General features: G+C 38.8%; 1 protein-coding gene across 1 annotated transcript in view; it reads left to right on the top strand.

Moving 5' to 3' along the window:
* The window catches only part of xrn1 (5'-3' exoribonuclease 1), a 38,821-nt gene extending 12,545 nt beyond the window's left edge, over positions 1-26,276 (top strand). The window contains exons 12-41 of the mRNA XM_041803069.1: positions 1,253-1,342; positions 1,935-2,091; positions 2,279-2,398; positions 2,477-2,646; positions 2,884-3,001; positions 3,192-3,293; positions 3,480-3,583; positions 4,002-4,136; positions 5,400-5,562; positions 7,072-7,185; positions 10,281-10,379; positions 10,470-10,585; positions 10,706-10,852; positions 10,938-11,027; positions 11,159-11,294; positions 11,418-11,474; positions 13,654-13,786; positions 14,484-14,553; positions 14,758-14,953; positions 15,049-15,138; positions 17,207-17,290; positions 17,390-17,434; positions 17,601-17,681; positions 17,792-17,929; positions 18,473-18,602; positions 18,711-18,865; positions 19,002-19,115; positions 19,641-19,746; positions 19,961-20,142; positions 20,296-26,276. Of these exons, the coding sequence (XP_041659003.1) occupies positions 1,253-1,342; positions 1,935-2,091; positions 2,279-2,398; positions 2,477-2,646; positions 2,884-3,001; positions 3,192-3,293; positions 3,480-3,583; positions 4,002-4,136; positions 5,400-5,562; positions 7,072-7,185; positions 10,281-10,379; positions 10,470-10,585; positions 10,706-10,852; positions 10,938-11,027; positions 11,159-11,294; positions 11,418-11,474; positions 13,654-13,786; positions 14,484-14,553; positions 14,758-14,953; positions 15,049-15,138; positions 17,207-17,290; positions 17,390-17,434; positions 17,601-17,681; positions 17,792-17,929; positions 18,473-18,602; positions 18,711-18,865; positions 19,002-19,115; positions 19,641-19,746; positions 19,961-20,142; positions 20,296-20,655 (3,802 nt within the window). The 3' untranslated portion in view covers positions 20,656-26,276. The remainder of the gene's footprint in view (positions 1-1,252; positions 1,343-1,934; positions 2,092-2,278; positions 2,399-2,476; positions 2,647-2,883; positions 3,002-3,191; positions 3,294-3,479; positions 3,584-4,001; positions 4,137-5,399; positions 5,563-7,071; positions 7,186-10,280; positions 10,380-10,469; positions 10,586-10,705; positions 10,853-10,937; positions 11,028-11,158; positions 11,295-11,417; positions 11,475-13,653; positions 13,787-14,483; positions 14,554-14,757; positions 14,954-15,048; positions 15,139-17,206; positions 17,291-17,389; positions 17,435-17,600; positions 17,682-17,791; positions 17,930-18,472; positions 18,603-18,710; positions 18,866-19,001; positions 19,116-19,640; positions 19,747-19,960; positions 20,143-20,295) is intronic.
* The last annotated feature ends 1,494 nt before the right edge of the window (positions 26,277-27,770 follow it).

Genomic DNA, 27,770 nt, shown 5'->3' with positions numbered 1-27,770 from the left:
ACAAACACAAATACATTGCATATTACAGCTGTGTTTAAATAAAAGACCCAGACTCAGGTTCCTCCCATTTCTCTTGATCATTGCTGACATGTTTCTACACCTTGAGTGATTGTGGTAACTTGATTGGACATAATTTAGAAAAGCACACAGGCCTCACAGCTGACAATGCATATCAGAGCAAAGGAACTGCCTGCAGTTCAGAAACAGGATTGTTGCAAGACACAAATCTGGGGAAGAGTAAAAGCACTGAAGGTTCCCAACAGTACAATGGCCTCCACACGTCTGAAATGGAAGGAGTTTGGCCCGGAAGTTCGGCCATTATGTGGAGTTTTTTGCGAACTCCTGGTGGGCTTTCATGCATTTTGCACTGAGGAGAGGCTTCCAACTATTCACTCTTCCATTAAGAGATTGGTGGAGGGCTGTGGTAATGATTGTCTGGAACTTCGTCCCATCCCAACACATGATCTCTGGAGTGTCAGGGTGATCATCAGGTTCTTGGTCACCTACCTTACCATGGCCTTTCTCAGTTTTGCCAGTGACCAGCTCTAGGTGGAGTCCAAGATTGCAACATACATTTTCTTGTACTCTTCCCCAGATCTGTGCTTGCCAACAATCCTGTCTCTGAGCTCTGCAGGCAGTTCCTTTGACCTCATGGCTTGGTTTTTGCTCTGATATGCATTGTCAGCTTGTGAGGCCTTCTATAAAGAGATACATCAATTCAATTTAACACAGGTGGACTCCAATCACAGTGTAGAAATATCTGCAAAAATTGAGAGAGATGGGAGGAACCTGAGCTAAATCTACAGTGTTGTTGTAAAGGGTCTGAATACTTATGACAATGTAATATTTCTTTTTTTTTCATAAATTTGCAAAAAATCTACGATTCTGCTTTCACATTGTCATGAATGGAGTACTGAGTTTAGATTAATGAGAGAAAAAAATGTCATTTTCAACTGTAGCATCAGATAAATATATCAAAATTGAAACAAGTGAAGGGGGGTCTGAAAACTCTCTGAATGCACTGTATCTAATTTTGTTGAATCACAAATTTTAAATAACTAAAATCTTTTGCAGGTCACCTTTATATTCTTTTTTGACCTTGATATATAGGTTTTAATAAACTCTCAAAAGTCAGGGTAGAGAGAAACAGACATAAATGTAAAGTTTCTTTGTAAATATGATGTATCCCCCTAACACTAAATTCCACTTTAAAGTTTGACCTGATCTACATTTCTTTATTTCTCATTTTTAGCGACTTTCTAGCCATGCAGGCCAAGTGCTACGTGGAAGGTATCCAGTGGATCCTCCACTACTATTACCACGGGGTTCAGTCCTGGAGCTGGTGAGAACTTTTAAAATAATCTTTGTCCATTTCTTTATGATCCTTGTTTCCACTCATTCCAGTGAAATTAGTATTTTTTCTTAAATGCATCTGATTTTAATAGATTTTATGGGTAGCACAGTTGTCACAATACTGTATCTTTGTACTCTGTTGCTATGCATTGGGGTTTGTCAATGCTTGTTTACTACGACAAAGATAAAAAAAAGTCACTTAATTTTGGGGGACTCTCGGTTTAAATGATCAAAAAATTGTGAGCAAACATCTTTACACAGTTTGAACTTCACATAGGGGATTGTATTGGTGTTAGATTTCCTCAGAAATTGCTCTTTCTTTTGGTTTACAAAAACTTTTGGTTAAAATGATACTGGAGACTCCTCTTAAATTTGTAGTACTTTTCAATATTTGTAATCATTAAAAAAGGACACTTTTTTGGAGACTGTTTTAAAAATCAAAAAGTATGGAAGTATTTCATCTGATAAAATTATTTGTAGTAGGTTTTAGTGATTGTTTAAGAGCATTTCGTCTGTTTTTTTTCTAATTTCCCTGCAGTCTACTCTCCTCAGTCTTTAAAGATGTACGTTTATCTCTCCAGGTACTACCCCTATCACTACGCTCCCTTCCTGTCTGACATCAGGAATATATCAGGGTTAACACTAACCTTTGACCTGGCGAAACCATTCATGCCCTTCCAGCAGCTGCTGGCGGTCCTGCCTGCTGCTAGCATGGAGCTGCTGCCTCAGGCTTACAGGGTAACTCAATCATACCAATATATTTTATATTTATATATTCCTAATAGTTTATACTAATGCATCCACAAATTTTACCAATCTTTGTCCCGGTAAACATGTCAAATGATCAAAAATACAAAGACAGAGGGTGTGTCAAGATCCAAACGTGAAGTAATAAAGATGTAAAACTTACATTTTGTTGTTTCAGCACCTGATGACCAGTGAAAATTCCCCCATTATCGAGTACTACCCTCTTAACTTCAATACAGACCTCAATGGCAAGCAACAGGAGTGGGAGGCTGTGGTTCTGATTCCCTTCATAGATGAGGTGAAAAGCAGACTCACCTGTTACAGCAGCAATATGAGCGATGCATACTCATCAACAGTTTTTGTGTTTGCTGAACAGCGGTGTTTACTAGCAGCCATGGAGCCCTGTAATCACAAACTGACCAATGAGGAGAAGGCCAGGAACCGTCACACAGAGTGTGCAGTCTACTCACATGATCCAGAGATTGACTTCCCATACTCCTCCAACCTGCCTGAGCTGTTCCCCAACATCGTCCACTGCCACGTCAGGTACAAATGCGCAGACATTCTCCACGCATAGACTTGGACCTTAACACGCCTCTTTCATCAGTAGCTTATTAGGAATTTTTGTTAAATTTGTTCTTAGTTAAGTCCACTAGGGCAGTAGTTCCCAGCCTGGGGTTGATACTTTCACACACACAATATTTTAAAAAATACCAACCCACATATGTCCCATGCAGGCTGAATTTTACAGCAGCATAACTGAGTTTTCTTTGTCTGTTACAGGAAGGCAAACATCCCTATGGATGCCTGGCATGTATCCTTGAGCCACCGCAGCAGAACCGTAGACCGCTCTGCTCTGTACTTCTGTGGTTTCCCAACTCTGCAGCACATCAAGCACAAGGTGTGTGTTTGTTTTTATTGTAAAGAGATCAACTATACTGGTGTTACATTTGAGCAAGATCCTCACACTAAAGTTTGCAAAAACAAAACAATATTCCAGATCTGCTGAATAATAATATTATGTTTATTGGAGACAACTTCATCATGTCTCTATCTCTCTCTTTCTTGTCCTTGGGCTCTCTCACTTTCAGTTCTATAAGAAAAAGAGCGGAGTGGTTGTTTTTCAGCAGAGCAGCAGAGGAGAGAACATGATGCTGGAGATCCTCCACAACAAGGATGCTGATCTTGATGCAGTGAGCTTCGTTTTTAGCCTACATATAATATATATGATATAATATATTATATATAAATATATTTATGTTATAAAAAGACTGTATGCTGCATCCTGTGCATGCAAGTGGCAACCTCTGGTCCTGAAAAATGAAGCCCATGTGGAAGTCCCTTTCTTTATTCATGTTTTTCCCTCTCTGCTTCTTCAGGTGTGCGATGATGTTGCTGCCCAGGTCCTGGGGAAGCCTGTGTTTGTGAACTGGCCACATCTAGAGGAAGCTCGCATTGTTGCGGTGTCCGATGGTGATGTAAAGTACGAATTAGCATCCAGCTTCTTATGTTATGAATGCCTGTTAAACTTCACAGGAGGAGGGAACTACAACACTGGCTGAACTATTCTGTAGTTCTGTTGTTGTGTTAGGTTTACATGCTCTGTGTGGACTCACTTCTCCCATAGGGATATTTTTATTCTGATCAGCCAACAAAGCAAAAGACCCCAGTGATGAAAAACAACATCTCTGTTTTATTTTTGAAGATGCCTACAATGATTTTTTTAGTTCTACCACCAGGTGGTGCCAAATTCTACACTAAGTGCATTTAAAACACCAGATGGGAAATCTTCACTACATGTACACCAAATGTAGAATACAAAGTTTTGAATTTAAGCAGTTTATCTCATTTATTTGTGCACAAGTATGCAGTTAGAGGTGAAATCTTTCTCTGTTCTGCAGGTTTTATCTTGAGGAACCACCAGGTGTCCAAAAAGTATACGACAGACCCTCAACACCGCCGCCTACCAAAGTTACCTGTCTGTCTGACAAGGAGCAGAAGGACTGGGTAAAGGACGTCCAAGGACTCACTGAACAGTAAGAGACAAACCCTTAACCCTACTCACTATAGCATCTTCCTGCTCTCACCTTGATGTAAAATAATAATATCACTGCACCTTTAAATTTCTTATTTCACAAAAAAAAACTGAGACAGCTCAGTGGACAAGTCAAAAGTTATCTGCATTTTGTGTTATCAAACATTTTTCTTTTCTTTTCTTTTTTTTTTTTTTACTTTGCTTGAGCTATTTTCATCATCCAGTTTGCATTTGTAGTGAGTTCTTTTCTTTGGTTAAGTTAATATTTACGTGAAGTTCTTTTTTTTATTCCCAAATAAAAGCTGTTTTTATCTGAACAGGAAGTAAAATACCCTTACCTTAAGACAGTGCAAATTACAAAGTAAATAGAACTGTTTATTGAGAAAATCCCCTATCTTAATTGTTAACCCCCACTGAGTTACTAACACAGTGAAAGCAACCAAACATGAACTCCTGAAAAGTGTAAATGCTGTCAACTTAGCCAGGATCATTGGACATCATTGAGTCATTTTGTACATGCACTCCTCCGTATTTCTTAAATCATGTTGAACACTGTTGGGCAGAGAAAGCACTTTGAAGCTGTGTCCTAACTCAAATTCATGGTTTTAGACCACACGATTGTAACTGAACAGCACTCAATTAAATAATCAGTCTACTAATCCAGGGTTCTCAAACTTTTCAGCCAGCGATCCGTAAAAGTAAGGTGCCAGAGACCAGGGACCCCAACAGTACCTGAATTTGATGCAGCGTAGTTATGGAAATTCAAGAATAGTCATGTGCAGACTACTTTTTAAGGATTTTTTTTTTAAACATAACTTTGACTTAAGCATAAATCTCACCAAATGACCATGTTGTTGTTTTAGATTTAACTTTAGTTATGCATATTTTTATAAAAATAGGTAAAATATACAATTTGAAATCATTATAAAATATTCTTTATTGGAAGGCATTTAATGACCCCCTCTCAGTGTCTAATGATCCCAAGGGGATCTTGACCCCACGCTGAGAGCCACTTTACTAGTCAACATAATAAAATTACTCTTTCTGACTTCATTTGATTCAACACTCTGGGAACAGTTCCTTCACAGTGTCAATACTGACTTAATCTTTTATTCCAATGCAACATAATTTAAATTTTAAACAAAGGATTGAAATCTGACTAACCACAGTCAAAACAATGAATCACTTGACAGCTCTGAGTAAAAGTCATCATACCTTTTTTCCTGCATATATGATAAAATGTAAATTAATTGTTTTCCTGCAGTTTCTTGAAAAGAAAAGGCATTGCAGTGAACGAGACAGCGGTGGTTTTGTACGGCCAGCTGCTGACGGGAAGGAAGTACGTCCCCAAAGCCAACGGGGTGGTGGAGCTGGAGAAACAGTGGGCCAAGCAGATTCTCCCTTTTGCCCACCAGACTGTTGTTAAGGTAAATACTCAAACACACTGGGAAGCAATGCACATATACATTGACATAGAAACCTCAGATTTAGGAGAGACTACAGTTATGGCTTAAGTTCAGTGGATTCACAAGCATATAACATGCACTTTAAATATTATCTGATTCAGACACAAAGACTTAGAACTGAGAATTTGTGGTGTTTACAAGCAGGGCCACGAGACTGCAAGGAGAGCTGACTGAGCGAGGGAAAGTTTAAAAACTTTCAAATAAACTGTACAAACTTCAGCGATACGTGTTTGTTAATCATGTGAACGGTTTTATGTTACATCTAACATCTCATTTAATCATAAAATAATTTCCGTTTAAGAAAAAGGGATGTAAAGGATGTTTATTGGAAAGGTAACAGAGCTACTGATAAAGTTGCACATTCAGATAGTGCAGGTCAGCACATCCACACTCAGCAGCCCTAGAGTCGAATATCAAATAAGCTGTGAAAATGAAGAAAACATTACAAAAGGAGGAATTGTATCTATGTTGCGGGTAATCAGAGGATATAATGGGCTCTGTTTTTTTCTAGGAAACTTTTAAGAAGCATTATGACATAGACTTAAAATAAAACACAAATGGAAGTGAATTATACTTCAATAATCATCTGCTCATCACATTGAAAAGTAGCTTGAATCACTCCTTTTCTTTGTTTAGAATCAGACTTTTACCGCTAAGAAGATTGACCAATGTTTTTATTTTCAGGACTGATATCAAAACTGAAATTAATTATTCAGGAGACTGATAATTAATATTTGAAATCAATATGCATTTATTACAAAAATTAAATGTTGACAGGGTGTAAGATTAGTTTGTCACAGGGGTAAATATACAGTTCCTTGAAAAAATGTTTTCCCCCTTTCTGGTTCCTGATTTTTTTTGCATATTTATCACACTTAAATGTTTTGGATCATCAAACCAATTTTAATATCTCTCAAAGATGACCCAAGTAAATACAAAATGCATTTTTTAAATAATGATTGTATTTATTAAGGGAAAATACAGTATGTACCTGGATGCATTGAGCAGTGTGAGTGTGGACCAGAAAGGGGACATGGGAGGGGGTCAAATGGATACGGATGGCCTGGTGTGAGTGCACCCTAAGATTCAAAACCAAAAAAAAAAACCCCAGAGAAGTCAACACTCAAAAAATGGCCTTATAAGTGGTTTTATTTTAGGAAAGGTAGTAGACACAACTGATGTGTTTTGACTTGCAGTCTTCTTCAGTGTTTTGGTCTTTAAAAGTACAAAACAATATTTGGTCAAATGTGGTTTTGTGTTTCCCTAAGCCAAAGCTGAAGTCCTTAGACATCAGACTGTTTTGTCCAGAAGTCTTAGAAGAAAAGAAAGATAGATGAAAAATTGTTTTGTCTTAGAATATTGTACTAACCAGTGAGGTGTATGTACACATGATAGTACCTGCAATGTCTCTCATCACCTGATCTACTGAATTATTCAGAACTATACCACAATGCTGTTTTATCTTTTCAGGACATCAAGGCCTTTTACTCGTCTCTGAACTGCTTTAAGAGCTTAGATGAGCTCTTTCCTCCTGCCACCACTGTCTTTATGGTGGGGAACCCGTACTACGGTGCCATGGGAGAGGTATGTGATCACTTTTCTGTCAACACTTTAAGAAGCTGTTACAACAAGGCATATTCAAGGATTAATGATCCATTTTGGCAATAGAATACCAAGAGGCTGCAAAGCTTCAGGGCCTTAACAATGAATAAAACATCCAGGTGATGCCTCTTTTCATTGTCTTGGGTGAAACCCAAGCCTAGTAATGCTCTCCACTCTCCCTAAATGCTTGCACCTTCCCACAGCCAAGGAATACATTTTCATTCGAAGTCACCTGCAGGATTGCTGAGCTCTTTATTGATGTCTCTGCTAAACTTTCTTAGTGGGTAGCTCAGCAATCCTGCAGGTGACTTCCTTCACTAAATAACTTTCCTAGAAACAACCTCAGGATAAAAGCACCATGTGAAAACATTGGTATCTCAAAGTTGGCCTTGAAAAGATCAAGCTTTCATTTCATGCATTTCTACCTTTCTAGCCTGGGGCATGTTGATAGACTCGGCAGGATGCTTACCAAGTGCTGTCTATCGATCTATGGCTCATAGAGCTCTGAACTCTTGCTAACTCATAGTGTGAGCAGTCAGTCTCTAGCTGTTTCTCAAAGCCCAGTATCCTTCCTCTGTGGGAAGGATCTTCCCAAGTTGGGTCCCTTGGAGGCGAGGCCAGAGTCCTCCCTGGTGACTCCTGAACACACGTTTGGAACAGGCTAGTGGGTGTACGTGATTACGTCATAGGAAGGGTCACACCCATATACAACATGGCGGCAGAATGAGAGGGGTCCTAATGAAAAAAAAAAGTTTTACCCTGTGCCGTCTAATAAACAATCACATCATCATATAATCATAATATAAACAATAATATTATCATATAATCATATTGGTCATTTAATATCATAATATATAATATAGTTGAATAATGGAATCATATTATATGGCGCTGCTTTTACCTGTGTATTGAGCGTGCTAGGACCTGGCTTTCTCCATTATGCTTTTTTCTTTGTTTGTTTTTTGAGAAGGAAAACAATGCGCATTGGCCTGTAGGATCCTCGACATTGGCAGTCGATGACATAGTATCCTTCAAAAACAGCCTTTCAAGGATCCTTCACTAGCCTTGAGTAACAGCTTCTGTCTCCACAGTAAACTAAACTCTGGTTTAATTTAGGGCTGAAACGATTCCTTGAATTATTCAGGTGATTCAAAGCCTGGACATCGCGCCGTGTGTTGCACGGTGAGCTGTGTTTCTCACGGACGGCTATTTGTGTGGCACAATGTACTTGTTTTCTCTGTTACTGTTACACAACATGCATGATACGAGGCGTGAAAATCACGAAGGAAGAGAAGTTGATGCAGTGATGCTTACAGGCATGCGTCCTGCGTTTTTACACAGCCGCTGCCTGCGGCTGGCAGAGATCTCCGAGTTGATCTTGCCTGCATGACTCGCTGGAGTGAGACAGCGCTTAGTTTGTGTCTGCAGACTTAGAGGAATTTCATGAACTTCTGGATTATTGGCCCGACGGTTTCACTGAACACCGTCAGACATCACAATTCAAGTCCTGTTTTGTGGCTCTCTCTCTCTCTCTCTCTCTCTCTCTCTCTCTCTCTCTCTCTCTCTCTCTCTCTCTCTCTCTCTCTCTCTCTTTCCTCTGCGAGCGCATGTTATACATTTAATTATAAATTATCTAAAATTCAGCGTACTGATGTCTTGATTGCCGTGTATTTTTCAAAAGGTGTCAGCATCCCAAATGATTTTTTAACTTACATTGATAATAAATTGACACCAATTAAATAGAAACACGCTATTGCCACAGACATTGACTGAGACTAAATAGGTCAAAGTTCATCATCATATAGTCAGGATTCAACAGGTTACAGAAGCAGCTTTATCCCTTAAAATGCGTTCTCCATGTCAGTGAATGGTCTTATAGGGTTATATTTTTATGGTGGATGAATTCACAAACAAAAATGCGCAAAAATTAAAAGTGAACACACTTTAAAAAATTGTCCATATTCCTGTAATCTAAAGGTTCACCTTTCAGACATCATCAGACCACTGTGTGAATGATGGAGCTTTATTGTTGCTATAATGTAAAATATTATGCGCATGTATAAAGAAGGGAGTGTTAAAATGATTGCGTCCCTTTACTTTGATGGCAAATTGGAAAATAGAAATAAACTACAGTAGAAGAAATAAAGTGTTAGCACCCAAAATTTCCTGGGAGAGGATCCCTAAAACCCCAAACATGGCAAAATCTAATGTCATTATTTAACTTCCTTTCCTTGTAACGTTAAGAAATTTAAACTGTCATCAGAACTTCATTGCACTTTGTAAAATATATTTTCTTTAAAGAATAATACCAATTTTTAGATATAGGTAGTTCATTTAAGGGAACCAGCTTCTTTTCTCATTTCTCTAGTACTACTTCTCTTGAAAAAAGCCAAAGTGACTGATTAAAAACTGCAATATTTCTTATTAGAGTACTAGATTAATCGTCAGAAGAATCGAAAGAGTACTCGACTACGAAAAGAATCTATTACTGAAGCCCTAGTTTAATTCATGGCTGACAAATTGAACTGTTCAGTTCACCGTTCATTTAAATATGAGGGCGTTTAACATCTGATCCGCTGCAGATACGGCAGCCAGACGAAGCTGACCTGCTGGTCCTACACCACACATCCAACATATTTTGAAGTATCTGAGTTGTTGTATGAACAGTTTAATCAAAGTCCCACCTGTCCAGGTTGTCCACAGCTGTCAGAAAAGCTACAAGGTATACATGGCACATTATCCTGTTTTCTTTCTGAGTTCTGTAGGTTTCTGAAATCCAGGATACTAGCAGGATACTCCCGGTTTCTGAAAACGTATAGATGCACAAACTTAAACTGGGATACTCAAGTCCATGTAAACACTGCCATTGTCTAAACGGGATCAAGGATAGAGTCGCTGTAGGAAAACTGGGCCAACACAAACACAAGCTCATGAGTTTTTTCTTCTTCTTTTTATTGTTGTTAAATGCTAATAAACCTGGATCAAACTATGAAAGAGTCAAATAACATGAGTTATGAGTTTGTAAATGTTTCCTGTGGTGTGCCTGAATTATCACCTGTTTAAAACTTACGTAACAGGTTCAGGATTCCAGCGATGTCATCAAAGACGGCCGGGTACGAGTTGTCTTCAGCGTCCCACATGAACCACAGCTGGAGCCCCTTATTCAGAACCAGCATGTAAGAGAAACACAAGAGGAGACTCAGAAAACATCTTTTTTTAAACATGCTTTCATTTGAGCTCACATATTTTTTTCTTGTGCTCTGCAGAAATACTGTGTGAAGTACAGCCCTGGATACGTTCTGGCGTCTCGCCTCGGCATCACCAACTACCTCGTCTCCCGCTTTTCAGGAAGCATCTACATTGGCCGAGGCTCCAAGAAGAAGTTAGTGCTCAGTCTACTTTTAGAAACTGTCTTGGACTCTTATCTGATTTAAATGCAGTAATGTGATGGTATAGTAGTGGAAGTTAAAGTTATGCATCATATCTTTTTCACCGTCTGCAGTCCCTGTGGAGAGCAGAAAGCAAATGTTGGCCTGAACCTGAAGTTCAACAAGAAGAATGAGGAGGTTCCTGGATACACAAAGAGAACAGAGAAGGAGTGGCTCTACTCTTCTGCCGTGGAGGAGCTGCTGGCTGAATACCTGGACAGGTGTGTAAGAACAGTGGGACCGCTCTTTTCTCGCTCTTCATCAAGCCTTTAATACCAATCTTTCCTTTCTTTTATTTTTTTCTAGATTTTCTGAGGTTTTCAACACAGTTGCCAGAAACAGCCACGATGATGTTTTCTATGAAGACGACATCTGGCCTGGACTGGAGCAGAATGGGTAAAACAAACTATATTTTTATCATTCTGTTGCTTCCTCTGTTTAATTTGTTCAGTTTCAATGACTTTTTTTTATATTGATTGTATAATTCAACTGTGCTTATAAACGTACTGTCCGATGACTCACCACAGGGCGGAGAAAGTTGCTGAAATCACAGCATGGTTGAAAAGTCACCCAGTGAGCTCCGTCAGCAGGGCGTCTTGTGACCTACAGGTGCTGGACACTGCCATCGTGGAGAAGATCGAGGAGGCAGTGGAGAAAACCAAGGTGATGCACAGCCCTTTAAACTACAATGCATGTCAACCAGCTAGAAGCCTCAGAGCATATGTCTGTGAGAGTTCTTACACAGGGTTAACTGTATCTGTCTCACCCTCACAATCCTCCTCTCAGGTGAAGAAGAGCACCAAGAAAGTCCGAGTGACAGTCAAGCCTCACCTTCTCTTCAGGGTGAGAATTTTTTGTTTGCTTCTGTTTGTTTTTAACACTGTTAGACAAAGCAGTGATACAGAAAAATCAGTTATTATTTTCTGATTATTTCACAGCGAGTACGCTCAAACGCGTCAACTTAAATATGCTGAGAGGAGCAGGATTTAGTTTAAGAGAACTCCTGAAGTGGGGCTTCAAGAGCTGATCCACCTCTTCATGGCTAACTGCAGTTTGCACACCTTTTATTAGGTCTCCTTAAAAGACACTCTGCTGATAGAGAGCAGAGGACAGAGACAGTGATGTCTCCTGGTCACTGAACTATTACTGCCAATTTTTTTGTTTAGTTTTATTTAGCTAAAATGCTTACTTTTGGTTTACTTCATATTCGTTTTTCGTGTTAGTTTGTTCATTTATATTGGATACGTGCAAAGGCTAAGACCCAAAAGGATCAACATCATACAGTTCAAAAATCTGTTCAAATATGCTGCCATTCACTTCTCTTTATTTATTAAATCTGTGTGTTTGAATGCAACTCAAGACCTAAAGTTAATATTGTGTGAAGTCGTCTTCACTCAAATCAGACCTCCTCAGGCTCGGATGGACGTGTTAGTCAGCATGCTGTAGTTGAAGACTAAAACTAGGGAAATTTTCCCGTAAATTTTTTTCATGTTAGTTTTGTAAGTACACAACACACTTTTATTGTAATTTTTGTAAAACCCACTATTAGTTTTAGTTTCAATTAACTACTGATATTTGCTTTTTAGTTTTAGTTATATTGTCAGTCAACGTTGGTCAGTAAATAAATGCTGCATGCTCCCTGGACAGAATTTATGTCCGTAAATTACAGATCATTGCCTGGAACAAGTGACTGTTTATTATTATCATTATAAAATAAGACAAAAACATGAATAGAACAGTTTTAATTTTGGCAGCTACTTTTAATTTTAGTGTTAGTCTTGGTCTTTAGATGAAATGTCTTTGAGTTTTTGTAACATTTTAGACATTTCTACCCTTTTTAGTTTTAGTCGACAAAAACTCGAAAACATTTTAGTCTAGTTTTAGTCCATATAAAGTCCTCACATGTTAGTCTTTACTTTTAGTCCAAGCATTTATTTTCTTGCCTAAATTTGGTACCAGAACATGATAGTGTGTTCTCTGCACTCTGCCTAACCTGGGGTCCCTGCTTTCTACCGCATAGGGGCAGAATAGCTATAGATGCATTGTTTTCTAAAGGATTTACCCACAGTGGATAAATATCGCGGATTTTGAATATCCAACAGAAAACACATTACATTTTAGTCTAGTTTTAATCTTCTGGACAAAATCTAAACTTACTTTTGTCAGCTTTAGTCATCACAGATCTATTTTTGTTAGTCTTAGTCTAGTTTTTGTCATGGAATAAAAGGCTGTCAATGAATAAATTTAGTCATAGTTTTAGTCGATGAAATTAACACTGAAATAGAAGTAATTTTGGAAATAATTTTAAATAGTTACAGTGCTCTTGCTCAAGTTCGTATGCTTTCTAATATATATATTTTCAAAATTAGAATTAAGAGTTTGCTCTCAGATAGTTGTTATTTCAGTACAACTGAGGTTACAAATCATTTATTATGCTGCTAAAGGCTTGTTATGTTAAATTTTTGTTTTTTTCAGATTATCTGACTGCCTGGGATACAGTTACAACACTGTCACTGATTATGTTGCTGTATAGAGAGATCTTTTAGTTTAGTTTTGTTTTGATTGGCCAGTGTATGGGTACGATTTTAGTCAACAGTTTTACTTTGGTTGACTGCAGCCCTGTTGAGATCACCTCTGTTAGGTTTTTTTTAAAACATGGAGGTACAGCTTAAAAGTATTTGATCGGACTTGAAACATTTAAATCCAGCTCTTCTGATATCAAACAAAGACCGCCAGTTGATAAATAAGATTGAAATGTGATCACTTTATATGATGCAGGTGTTAAAGAATGTGTGCAAGAATAAAACGATCAGAAATCCTCCCCTTTTGCAGAAATATTGGCCTCTTTTTTGTTGTTGTAGACTTTACCTAGACTGAATAGGGATTTTAACAAACATTTTTACTTATTAACCAGACATTAAATGACAATATTAATTAGAATATTTTTGAAATACGTTTAAGTCAGATCATTCTTAAACCTTAACCTGTGCTTTAACATGTTTGTGTGAATGTTTGTTTGTAGCCTTTGGAGCAGCAGCAGGGCGTGGTTCCTGACCCCGATGCAGAGTATCGTCTGTTTGACAGAGTCGTCAACATCAGGGAGAGCTTCTCCGTCCCTCTGGGACTCAGAGGAACAGTCATTGGCATTAAAGGAGGTGAGAACAAATGATGTCTTAAAGACTGAGCTCATTTTCCACAATGAAATGCAACTGTGTCTCAGTAAAGGTGAAAAAAGTTTGCTGCAGTAACATGATGGTGCAGATTCATAAATGCAAGAAATCAAGCTTTATCTGGTCCTTCCTTAAGAGGAGAAGAAATTAACTGCCTCACTTGTGATTCTGTTATTTTGACACACAACAGGATTAGATCCACCTCACTCTCCTCTGCTGACTGCGGTGTGTCTGATCTCCTCTGTTCTGTTTGATTCTCAGCAGACTGTTTAGAACACTATCCCTTGTGTTTGCAAACTTGGTGCAGATTTTCTTTTGCACCCTGATGGTTTGGAAAACTGCAAGTTAAAGCCCAGTTAGAGTTCTCCTTAATGACTAAATCTTATGTTTGATCCCCAGTTTTAGTCATGAATGCCTGCTCCATCAGCAAGCAAAGGGGGAGGTGTGTGTTAGCATTGATACACAACAACTAGATTGCTATTCTACAGTCTCTGAGCTTTGGCAAAATATTGATACATTCTGTTTCTTCACAATCAATATCACCCTGTTGTACACCACTGTAAATAGATGAAGAATATATCTATAGATGAAGATCTGTGAGCTCTATCAAGTCAGTCATCGACTATACGACGATCAGGGTTTCCCTTAATTCTCACACTTGTTGTTTCTGTTGTGTTTTCAGCGGAGCGTGAAGCCGAGGTTCTGTATGAAGTGCTTTTTGATGAAGAATTTGCTGGCGGTCTTAACATCAGGTAATCACACTAACAGTACTGTGTAGAGCTTTACTTTGAAACTGCATCAGATAACTAATAACTGTTGGTAATCATTTACATTTTTAACAAGATAAACAAAAGGTCAATATGTCACATTTCCCTGATCTGAGAACTCCTTGCTCCACCGTAGAGTTAATATCTGACCAGACATGTAACTTCTCTGTTACTGCTCTGTGTTCTCAGGTGTACGACACCACGTGGTTACCGCCTCCCTCCTTGCGCTCTCATCAACCTTTCCCATGGAGGTCGAGTGGATCCTACAGCCCACAAACTCACCGCCATCGTCAAACCTCAGCCCTCTGCGGCCACAAACTTCAACTCACAACGTCAGTTGGCCGGCCTGAACCATTCTCCTCGTTCTCCCTTCATCCCCACACAGGTTAGACAGGAGCGACACACATTTTTATATTTTACCTCTAACTCATCCTACTGTTTTCCTCCTTCCATTAACATTTATCGGTCTCCCCACTTCAGCATAACAACAAACATGGCGTGGGGAAGGCAGCTGCCCAGGGCAACAGGAACTCTCCCTCTAAAGGTCTCATCCAGAAAAATCAGGGAAAGGTAAATGCTCCTGTGATGAGACTTTCCTACTTCTTAAATATCCTCAACTCTTGGACCTCAACCATGGTTCAAACAAAGAACTGTAACACATTAAGGCCCTCTTTAAGTATCTACAAATGCATCTAAAAATAGAATATCATTTAAAAGTTCTTTTTTTTCTGTGATATCACAAAGTCAAACTTTATATATAGTCCATTTTGCAAAAGTTCTCTGAGCCTTTATTGTCTCACTCTGGTTTGTACACACAACCACAATCACGGGGAAGACTGCTGACTTAACAAATGTCCAGAGGACAATCATTATCACCCTCATAAGGAGGGTAAGCTGAAAGGGCAGGCTGTTCTCTGAGGCTATATCAAAGCATATTCATGGAAGTTGACTGGAAGAGAAAAGTTTGGTTAAAAAAAAAAAAAAAAAAAAAAAAAGGAGCACAAGCAACAGGGATGAACTCAGCCTTCAGAGGATTGTCAAACAAAGTAGATTCAAGAACTTCACAAGGAGTGGACTGAGGCTAGAGTCAATGGATCAAGATCCAATGACTCACCAGGAAATGGACCACAAGTGTCGTATTCTTGGTGTCGAGTCTAGAGGAAGATCAGAGAGGCACTGAATCCAGGTGTTTGAAGTGCACTGTGTTCAGTTTCCACAGTCAGTGATGGTTTAGGGTGTCATGTTATCTGCTGCTGTTACTCCAGTGGTCTTTATCAAGTCCAGAGTCAACGCTGTCACCCATCTACCAGGAGATTTTAGAGACCCTCATGCTCCTATCTGCTGATAGGCTTTATGGAGATACTGATTTCCTGTTCCAGCAGGACTTGGCACCTGCCCACAGTGGAGCCAAAACTCCCAGAAACTCATATTACTATGTTTTATTGGCCATCTTACTAATCTGACCTAAACTGAACTCCATAGAGTTTCTATGGGGAAATTTCAAGAGGAGGATGAGAGACACCAGACTCCTCAATCTAGATGAGCCAAAGACTGCTATCAGAGCAACCTGGATTTCATAATAGCCCATTATGACCATGGAATGATTGGCTCCATGCCACAATGCCATAGATGCAGTAATTTGTGCAAAAGGAGCTCCAACCAATTACTGAGTGCATAATTTTCCAGGAACAAATGTTTAGTGATATTCTAATATTTTGAGAGAGGGCTGTGAGTCATAATCATCAAGATTAAAACAAAAAAATTCTTGAAATATTTCACTTTGTCCTGATATTTTTCATGATATTCATTTTTTTAGATGCACCTGTATTTTTTACACATTTCAAAGACTCTCATCTATATGAATCATGTATTTATTTATTCATATTTATATATATTTTAATAAGGGATGATTCACTCTCAGGAGGAATCATCACATAGAGTAGTGCTGCATGATTTGGCAATAACGTGCAAATAGAATTAAATTGGACAGTATAAATTTTTGTATCATATATATAGCAAGTGATATGCATCAGCTTGATGGGTTATCAAGGAAGTTTTTACAGTACTGCTTTCAAAATAAGTTCATATTTTCAAAAACTGAAGTTTTTTTCTCTTTTGGAAATTAAGGTACTTCTACAAAGTGCAGTAGAGACACTATTGTAAACTTAAAACTTTCAGGTACTTTTTACAAAAATAAGGCAGCCTTTTATGCCATTATGTAATTGCACAGCCTGGCATTGCAAGTGAAATCAGATTAATTTTGCAGCACAAATGGAAAAAAGGAAGTATGTGGTGTTTTGCTTCTTGTATACCTTACAAAATAAATCACTTAAATCTGAGTGACTCTGAGAGTTATTGTTATGGATATGAGACACTATCACTCCCACTTGCAGTGTTGTGAACTGATGGGCTTTCAGAATATTACAAAGTGGCCTGTTGCAAACTGTTGCAAGTTTAAACTCATCCCAAACCTTTGTCTGAACTTGGCTTCATTGTCCTCATCGTTAATATGCTACAAGTTACTAGCAGCTACAAGACAGACATGGAAAACGAAAGTGAAACTAAGTTCCAGCTCACCTTGTTGTGAATCTTTGGTCTGAACTGGGCTTCTCAATTCTTCTTCTTGTTCTTCACCCAGAGTAAAGAGGAGTACGGTAACGTTTGGCAGTCTCTGCAGAGCTCTGGACCTCCCCAGAAACCTCCAGCTCACTGGCACAGTAATGTAAGTCTGTCTCTTTGTCTGTTCTTCTTTCCTTTTTTGATGAGATGTTTTGTTATATAACAATAATGACTAAGAAATAAATATGTTTCCAATTTTTAGGAAGGACAATCCCAACACACAAATAACCAGCAGCCAAACAAAGCTGTAAGTCACAAATCTGCATGTGTTGTGTGTTTTTTGGTGTTGACTGTAGAGTTTATACCACAAAGCTAGAAAATGACATTACTTTGTAGAATTCTTTTTATAGGCCTTGTGTTTCCTAATGTGTGTGAATGTGTGGCTACAGTAGCATTACTTTGTTTGTGCTTAGGCTCCAGCAGGTAGCATCAGACTGCTGAAGAAAGATGAAGATGTCAGCTCTCTTTTCCCTTCAAATACTCCACCCAACAAGGTACACACACACATATGCAGTCATCTGTTTTTATTTTCCGCCTGTGTTTAACCGGTTTGTGTAAATGAACGTCCTCAGGTTTTCACCTCTCCCATATTTGTCTCTCTTAGGCCACAACAGAGTTTGAAGATCTGATAGCCAACCTGAAGATCTCTGCTGGTAACCAACAGACTCCACCCCCTCCTGCTCCTCCTCAGCCACCTACCAGCCAATCGGATGGCCCCTTGTCCCCACAGTCCTTCGCCATGGTGAGTATCCGAGGCCAAGATCGGACCCTCTTGTAATGTGTGAAACAGTTTCTAAGGTCTAAAACCTATAGGAAATTAAAAAAGAATTCATTTTCATGTTCAAGAAACAGTTTCCATAAGATTAATTATTGGCACTGTGAAACATTTCTTGCTCTGCTTACTTTCAGATCATAAGAATTTATCAGGAGACATTAAGGTTACTTGAAAAGAGTTTGCAGAGTTGGAAAGTACCTTCAGATAGAAAAATATCAGAAAAAAAATAGGTGACTTTGCAGATACCTGATAAAAAATCTAAAAAAAAGGTGTTGGCTTGCTAATTGTGACTTTGCAAATCCATATGTTATTTTGATCAGCAAAAATAAAGTGTTCACAATGAAATTATTAATATAAAGTAAAATTATGGAGGTAAATACTTTGATTCTTATGTTGTTGTTACATGAGGGTTTTGGTTGGCCCAGGAGAAGTCCAGGGTTCAAATTGGGTTAATTTAGGGAAAGGTTGATTTAAGACGAGTGATATGAACTTTGTGACATGTTATTGTAGAAAGGAACTCTGGTGCTGAAGGAGATGCTAAAAATTGACGGCACAGGAACAGGAAGTCCCAGTGCCCAGGAGGCATCTAACACCTCCATCGGACACCAGCAGAACAAGAGAAGATCATCAAAGAAGCTGGGTACAGAACTGATCACTACACCACAATCATAGAAAGAGGAGAGTTTAGATGTTTTCAGATTCTGCCATGTTTTCGCTCTCTAATTGCTCCTGTTTTTGCTCCATCTAGCAGCGAATATGAACAACCCATACAGTGACGGAGCTCCTCCTGCTGCTGCTAACCTCTCCAATGCTGTGCTAAACAGTAAGGTGTCAGAGCTGGCGTACGTCTGTGTGGGGTTAGGGATGGCACCGCCGGACTTCAGCTTCATACGAAACAGACAGGTAACACTTGAGTGAAACTTTTCTAATGTCTTTTAAAGGTTTTTAAATAATGTCCTAAGACTCCTTACATGACTGAATTATACCTCAGTGTGCTTCATAATACAAACTTCAGTGACATTGTTCACTGTCTTTACAGAATCTGGTCGTGTGTCAAGTCAAGCTGTCCAATGGGCTGATGGTTCACGGTCCACAGTGCCAATCAGAAAATGATGCAAAGGAGAAAGCTGCCTTCTTCGCCCTCCAAAGACTGGTACAAAACACACAAACACACAATGTATTTTTCATGAGTTTTAGTGTAAGGCTGAAGTTATACTTTCCATCTGCTTTGGAAGCTGTGTCATTATTGTTTTTGTAAATTCATTACCCATATGCGGCAAGTTAACAGCCAGCTACATGCTGTTTCTGTTCATTTTGATGTAAATTACCCAAATCTATCAGCCACAGTGGCCTATGTGATAGTAAAGCATCATAACAGAGAGATTTGTGCTAGAAAACAGTAAATTTGATCCCTAACTTCTTTCTCTCTGCTCTGCCAAAGAGCCAGGCAGCTGAGAGAATCATATTTCTCCTGAGTGGGCGTGGCTTCAGCTCATTAAACCAACATATCCACAACATTCTAGAGCTGTTTTTATTGCCTGATTTTTCTTGATTTTGAAAATAAATGTTAAAAACTTAGAGATGTTTTTTATGACTGAAATTTGGCCTGGTGGTTCCTAACACCATGGCCTGTCATACATTCACTTTCATACATGCCTTTCCTCTTGCTCTTCTGTAGAACTCGGTAGGATCGGGGTTCCCCCTCCCGCCTCCTTTATTTCCAGGAGTGGGTCAGATACGACCACCACCCTTAGGAGCCATGCCGCCTGTCTTTAACCAACAAGGTCAGTCTGTCCTCTTAAAGCTTCACTTTTTAGTCTTGTTAATAAAGGGCAGCTTTGGCTCAGAGTCTTTACATTTTTCCACAATAGTCTAGTATTTTGAGATTTTTTGTTTTCGTTAGCTGTAAGCTGTAATCATCATGAATTAAACAATGAAATTGTAATTGTTTGAGATCCCTCTGTATACTGTTATCTCATGAGTCTGCTCCTTCTCCAGGTGGTTTGCTGCTTCCTCCTCAGGGTTATGGCCCCGCTCCTCTGTGGGGGATGCCGCTGCCTCCTCCCCATCACTCGAACCAACCTTTCTACGGAGCAGCAGGAACTTTCCCCGGCACCGCTCGCCAGCAAGCTGCAACCACGCTGCCCATCGGCTCCCACAACCAGTTTATACCTTTACAGGTAGACTTATTGATTCAAGGAGTGGGAGTGAACAACGTTGTCTTTAATACTTTACAGTTCCTGTTTTTCTCTTCTGTCTGTGCTGAATCACAGTTTTTCTGCTGAAAGAGGAACACTACAGTCGGTAACGCTGCTTTCTCTCTTCCCTGACAGGTGACGAAGAAACGAGTCTCGGCAAACAAAAAGAACCAGGAAACTCGAGAGTTTTACAGCGCCGCCAACACCGTGGCCAGAAACCAATCACAGAGAGCCCAGTATCAGCCCTCCAACCAATCACAAGGCCAGACTGATCCCAGCAGCAGTAAAATAGACCAACTGCAACACATGACCAACAGTGACCCCTCTTCGTCCAGTCCTGGTGTTGTAGACACTGTTTCCTCAATGACGACAGCAACTCCGCACACGCCCCCTCGACAGAACCCGCCATCAACAGGCCACACTCCAGGCTCCGCTTCCAAGAGGAAGCACAGAAAACTGGCAGTGAACTTTGAGGCGGCCAAAGTCTCTGAGTAACGAGCCGTTATGTGTGTTTGTGTGAGAGAGAGGAGAGAGGTGTGTTTGGTGTTTATTAGCTGCTGAAGTCTGACTAACATCTCCGATCAAAACCTGTAGTTTCAGTTTAGCTGAATCGCTCTGATATGTGTCTAAACATGACTCAACGGCTGATTGTTGTCGCCCCTTCTGCCTTACTCTGGAGCTCCAGTTCTGTTAGTATCCCCTGGTTATCGTCGTCCATTCTTTAGCCAACAAGTGGACAGTTTTTGAATCTGAATAAATGAAAGAAGTCCCTCTGAGAAGAGCAGGGAGCGTTTTAGGATACATCCGTGGATTTTTGTGTTTGGTTTTTGCTGAAAGAGGTCCAGTAGTCGGGTTGGTCTGGCTCCCTGTGATACCTTATTAAAGTCTTACTGATTTGACTCTTAATATAGAGGTGCTACCAAGACTTAGAAGAATTTTGGGGTTAAATAGAGCATTTTATGTTGGATCTTAGGCTTCATAGACTTTGTACTCAAAATTAAAATACACAGATCCCATAACTGGCAATTGCAAGAAATTTCAATAACACTTCATCTTAGTGGGCCCTAATTACTGAGTTATTTTATAGTAATACATGGTAATTATCTAGTAATTTCTCAAGAAGAAGGTGGTAGATACCTTGTAATAATAATAATTGCACCAGTATTGCAAGGAAATACTTGATCATTAATACATTATTACTAGGTAAATACTTCCTTAATATTACCAAGTTATTACTCAGTAGAATGGGTACTTATTACTATGTTATTACCATCTTATTACTACAGAATTGCTTTGTAATTTCGGTCCAAAAAAAAAAAGTGCTACTGAAGCTTCAAGGGTAATAGTTCAGCAGGTGGGCAATGAATTAGAGCAGTTTGCCATTTACCGGTAATTCAAACAAATCTGAAAGAGAGAGCTACAGAGCCCCGCGTGGCTCAGAATATAAAACATCATTTGAAAATCCGTCCATGCATATAATTTTCAAATCTACACATAAAGATTTTCAAACGGCTTTAATGTTTTTCCTTGCCGGTCTTTGCGGACTTGTTCGAAATTTCTCATTCTGACTTTTAAGATGTGCAGACTTTCGTTTTGACCTCAAACTTGAGCTGATTTAGTCCAGTTTTGAATCTGATAGCAACATGTCTGGATATCTGCCTGCCTGTTTGATTGAATTAAGCTGATGATTTATGAGAAGTGTTGTCGTTGAAGAGGCGTGACAGCGAATGACTGCACGAAGACTGAAAAGAGGATTAGTAGGGCCTGTGTCCACAGCCTGCACCTTGGAATGATGAGTTGTGTAAGCTTAGCAAATCTTGATATTGTCATGAGTATTTAAGAAATCATTTCTGGCCTTTTTACAGTTTTATGTGTCCCAAATTTTCTTAATTAGAGGAAATATCCCCAATAAAATATAAAACACTGGAAATGAATTCTGTCCTGGCCAAAGCAGCAGCTCTAGACTATGAAATTTTACCTTCAAAAATGTAATTCAGATCAATTTCCAACCTTTATTATGTTTTTGAGAATATCAGAAGTCCTGCCCCTTCTTGATTTTGGTTTATTAGAGAGGAAGATGGGACATTGACAGGTCCAAAAATTAAACTTTATCAGCTGTGAGCACATTGACCAAAAAAAAAAAAAAAAAAGACAGCAGTCACTGATTTTGTTTCCAGATACAGAGAAGTGAAAATGCAGGAGTATCTAGATTTTTATTTGACAAGTGCAAACTTGGTGGCTATAAATGGATGCTGGCCTTTTGGCTTGCTTATAGGATTACGGAGCAGAGTTTGTTTCCGTCTGTGGAGTAGTGAAGGAGGTGGTTTTAAGTAAAATGCTGCTTTGAAGCACATTATTTTAATCAAAAACAAAGGCGTCAACATCTAAAGATACTCAGGGCTGAGGAAAACAAATTAAGGAACTATGAATCACCTTCTGCTTAGTTTTTTAATATGGACTTGGTGAGTGGACCCAAGCTCAAACAGTGCGGTTATCATCATCTGACTACTGAGAGCGCTTTTATCACTGCAGGCCACATTTGCTCGTTCATACTCTGATGACAGCTTTGCTCAGTAATGTGGCTATCACTATTAACTTATCCCTTCATTTACATTCTCACACCACTAAGGTAAAATGGGAGCCAATCGGGGTTAACCGTTTTGTTAAAGGACGTGACTGCAGGAGCAGGTGACCTTCAGGTTGAGAGATGATCAAAACTACCACCCCAGAACCTTTAGAGTTGGAGGCAGACTTTACACCATTGGTTCCTAACCTGGGGTCCGGTCAAAGATCTCATGGAAGGGCGCAGCACCCTGGCTGCTCTGACGTTGAAATTAGATGCGATTATGTTTTTTAAATCATGATAAGGGTTGAGTATCGTTTGAGATTCTTCCGATGCCGGTGCCAAAGCGACACTTATTCAAAAGGTGCTGGTGCCTGAGTCTATTCTTTAAAGAAAATTCAGCAGCTGAATAATAGCTGTCTTAATATCACACATGAATCAGAAATTAGATGCCAATAGGACATAAAAGTAAAGGAAACAGGTGTAACTTCTGCACACGATGTAATTCGTGCCTTTCCTTTGGAGTGACAGGATCGTGTTGGGGTGGCGAGGTACTAAAATAAAGCACAAAAGTCTGTCTTGTAATTCGGTACAGTAGGTGTTGGATGTGTTGGCACCGGTACTATGTTGGTATTCATCCCTAATAATGATAAGAATATAATGTATGACAGCGTTGTACATTATAAGCATTAGGGCCGCCCTAAAAAATGAAAAAAAATAATAATAATTTGGAAAAACTTGAAATTTCTCAGTTATAAAATTATACATTTACAAGAAAAACTTGTAAAAGGGATTCATTTTGACACTACAAACTCAATAAAATTCAATTTTTTAAAGTCATTCATTTACAACATTGTAAAGTCAAAACTGAAAACAGTGGTTTGATATTCCCAGTTTGCAGAAATGTTACTTTCAAGTTCAGAAGGTATTAATAATGATAACTCTGGGGTAAAATCATACTTGAGACTACATGCTTGTAGCTCAGTCAGTCAGTCATTGGGTCAGGCTCTCAGCTGCAGGACTTGTGCAAGAAAAAACGCTTTATTTTTTGATTTTCTAAAGCAATCAATTCATCAATTTTATTCTCTCCAAAATGTCTTCTGAGTTTTGGTTCTCGTAAATTTATGACTTTTAATGTCTTTTTTTTTCTTAGAAATTTACAAGATTAAAACTTGATCCTCTATTTTCTTATTTTTTACAGTGGCCCTAATATGCAGTTATGATAACTGATAGTTTGTGGTTAAGATAAGTGTATGTAGGCCTTTTATGTTTGGATTTTGTCAGTGAAAACAATCAAAATTGATGTTTTATTTTTCCTCATGGATCCTGTGGCACTTAGATTTTCTTAGATATGAGTAAGGCGGAGTTGGGAGCCACTTTCCTACACCCGTTTTTAAGTTTAGCTTTGTAGTGCAGCTGTTTTTTTTCTGCGTGTTGTCGTCTCTGCTTAAGTCGTCCCAGCAGGTTTCATGGCAGCTCGGACACAGAACATGCATGTGCACACCTGCGTCTCCATGCTCCTGGTCACAGCGCAGATTGTTTATGTTGTGGAAAACCTCTTCAGTTCAGTTCTCAGGAACATGCAGACGTGTAGACGTCTCCATACTGTAGCTTCAGATTTGCACTACAGCGGCAGCTACTTCCTGCCCCAATCCTTGTAGACCTAACTATACATGTACAATTTGCAAAAATGTGACTGCTTCAACACCTTGTTTGCCTTGTTTTGCTAAATTGTGTGATATTTCTGTTGTAAACATGCATAACCTGGCTTTTTTTCTATCAGCATACGTTTTCTTTGTCAGGTTTTGATCATTGATGTTAATCAGGCTGAACTTGATCTTATGTTTTCATGTTTTTCTGATCTTTATTTCCAACATGTTGGACAGCCTTTGATTTCTTTCAGACTTAAAACACCTCTCTGCATTTATTCTACTTTTTATGGTTTCTAAAATCACGGCCAAGGTGAAAGATTGCAGCAGAATGAAGACATGAGAAATGAACAACGATCCCAACAGAGCTGTTAGACACCAGCAAATCACCCAGAGTACAAAAAGTTGTACATTTAATTTTATAAACTGGACCTTGTGAAGAAGTCCTTTTAAAAAAGTGTTTTTTTTAAGTGATGTCAAACTTAACTTGATAGTTGTATTGGACCTACAGACACCTGAACACTGCCAGATTCTGACTTCTTGTTAAAATACAGCAGGAGATTGAGGCTGATTTTACACAAGTGCAAAACAAAGTTATTTTTTCTATTTTCACTCAAATCTTTTAAAAATTACTGAGACCAAACATACACTGAATACAGATGCAAAAAGTGAGACATTTTTATCTTAATACAAAGGAGAATTTGGCCTTTTTCTGATTCTGTGAAGGTTTATGATCCTAGCCGATATCACTGACAGTTAAGTTTTAATTTCAGCAAAATGCTTGTATGTTTCTTATCAGTTCTGTTAGTGTTTTAAAAATCAAAACGAGTGACTGAGGCCCGTTCAGACTGCACGTGTGAGACGCACGTCTTGGCCGCAACATGGCTTGATTTTCCGTTTGTCTGCATGTTAAGGAGTCTATGTGAGTACCACGTCTCACACACCTGATATGTACAGCTCTTGCGGGAAATCTAAAGAATAGAGGGCTCGCCTATTTTCTCCATGGGCAGTGGGAAGATGTGGCAAACGCACAGGACCTACACGCCTGATATGAAAGCAGTGACGGTGCCTGCCAGAGCGGGCACACACAGCAAATCGCATTGCAAGTCTGAAGGGCGCTTTCACATTAGGGCTGGCTCTAATCATGGCGGGGCAGGATACAGAACAATTCTACCTGATGTGAAAACACCCTAAAAGGCACTCAGCCCCTTAAGGGTAGGCAAAAATGGATTTTGTATCTGTTTTATGCAGCCAAAGAGCATTGGACCATTGTTAGAACTATGTACTGCTATGTTATCATTTATGTTCCCTCTAAATCAAGTGGATAGACTTTTTGAGACACTCTGGAACATTCTCCTGGTCCTGGATTGAATGATCTGAAACTGTTGGGATATATTTAAAATCTTGGCTTTATTTACTCCTTCATACATGCCTAACACAAACACAGATTTATAGCTAAAACTCTCCATTTTAATAATCTTAATTTCCCTTTTTGATCTATGGATTTTACAGAAACCATTTTTATTGACAGCCTGCATCTCTCCGAAGTGATCGGACTAATTCTCGTTACAGCGATGTTTGTGGTGGAGCTCCAGCAGTGGAAGCAGCTGTAGTGACTTTGTCCTTATTTTTAAGGATGCAGGTATAAAGTGTGTTTCTTTGTTGTGTTGTTTTAAGGCTGATATCCTTACATTGACCGGGGAACTGGTGTCTGTAAGGCTCTGGTGCAATAAAGGAGGTTTTAAAACATTTTGGAGATTGAAGCACAGCTCTTATGTATTTTTTCTTCTTTTTTTTTAATGTAACAAAGTTGTAACTCTCCATATGAAGAGATTTTGACTTGCTGTTTTGATTCAGGCTTGTGCTGTTCATATCCATTTAATTAAAGTGAATCTTTTGTTTAAGACCTGGTGGCCTCTTTTTCTTTTTGGTATCAGTTACTGCAGGGGTGTCCAAACTTTTTCCACTTAGGGCCACATAGAGTAATGTTTAAGGATGTTGGGGCCACTTTAATATCCACAAGATGAGGTTTATGACATTGATTAAACCAAAAGCAGAATAAAGGAGGAGCTGGGGTGGAGGAAGGTTGCAAGAGCAGCTTGCAGAGGGAGCGGCAGAGCATGACCAGAAAAGAGACGTTTATTTACGGCAGCATGAGAGTGACTGGCCTCAGCTGATCGAGTAAGAGCTTGACTCCATAGCCAGCCTGAGCTAACGCTAAAAGCTCAATTTATTGGCTGACAAGGCAAATAGACAATTCCAGGATTTGGGGGATGCAAATTAGATTTAGGGGGGATCTGTTTGGTTTCACCCCAGGAGATTATTGGTACTGCTATTTGCTGCTGAAACTCATCAGGAGTTAGGAAACAAGATATTACTTTGTTTGCCAATATTTTTACTATGTACAGCCGGGGTGTCATTCTCAATCACAGCAGGGGCCAGATTCTGGATTCGGGACTAACCTGGGGGCCTAACAGGGTCACCTTTTTAACCAGAAACTGTCAACCTTGTTCACTGGTATAAAATATAAAAAAACAAAACTTAGCACTGATGAGAAACAATTTTGACATTTATAAAGTTAGAAAGATAAGTTTAAAGGCTCACAATCTGAGAAAGATAAATTTATTAGTTCAAAAAAGTCAAAGCATGAAATTGAAATTTAAAAAATAATATTTTGTTAAATGCAAATATATTAGAAAGAAGTCGAAATCATGACTTTAAAAGGTCAAAATATGAAATAAAATTTGCAATTATGAAATTAAAAGTCAAAATATGATTCCAAATTTTAAACTGTGAGTCTAAAAGGTCAAACTATTGGATTATGAAGTCAAAGTTTGGAGTTGAAAATATGCCGTAAATACAAAATAAGTGGTTTAAAAGGTCAAAATATCACTTAAGAATAAGAATTATGAATCTTAAAGCTTAAAATAATATATGAGAAGTCAAAATTATGAGTTGAAATGCTGAAAGTGTGAAATTAAAAGTCAAAATCCTAAGTTTGAGTCCTAGTTGTGAAATGCTAAATCGAAAATGTGAAATCAAAACATAAATTAATGTCCTTTTCCCAAATTCCTGACTTCTTATGTAAATATTTTTACTCCTTACTTTTTCAGAATTTGTGACTTAACAAGGATGTCTTAAATCATCAAGGATGAGTTCACATTTTTATTCTTGAGGAAACCTGCAGACCTCATACTGATGGGCCAGTTATAACAGAAATATGAGATCATCTTGTGGGCTGGATTTAACTGTTCCACAGGCCGGATTTGGCCTGATAAGATAAGAAGTCAGAAATGTGGAAAAAGAAACTAATCTGTATTCTAATTTTACATTTTCAATTTAACATTTCACAATTAGGCCTCAAACTTAGGATTTTGATATTCTGTTTCTTACTTTGA

This window comes from Cheilinus undulatus, linkage group 13 (assembly GCF_018320785.1).
Source record: "Cheilinus undulatus linkage group 13, ASM1832078v1, whole genome shotgun sequence".
In the NCBI taxonomy this organism is placed as follows: Eukaryota; Metazoa; Chordata; class Actinopteri; order Labriformes; family Labridae; genus Cheilinus; species Cheilinus undulatus.
Note: the sequence above shows the minus strand (reverse complement) of the source record. Positions and strands in the feature narration are given on the sequence as shown.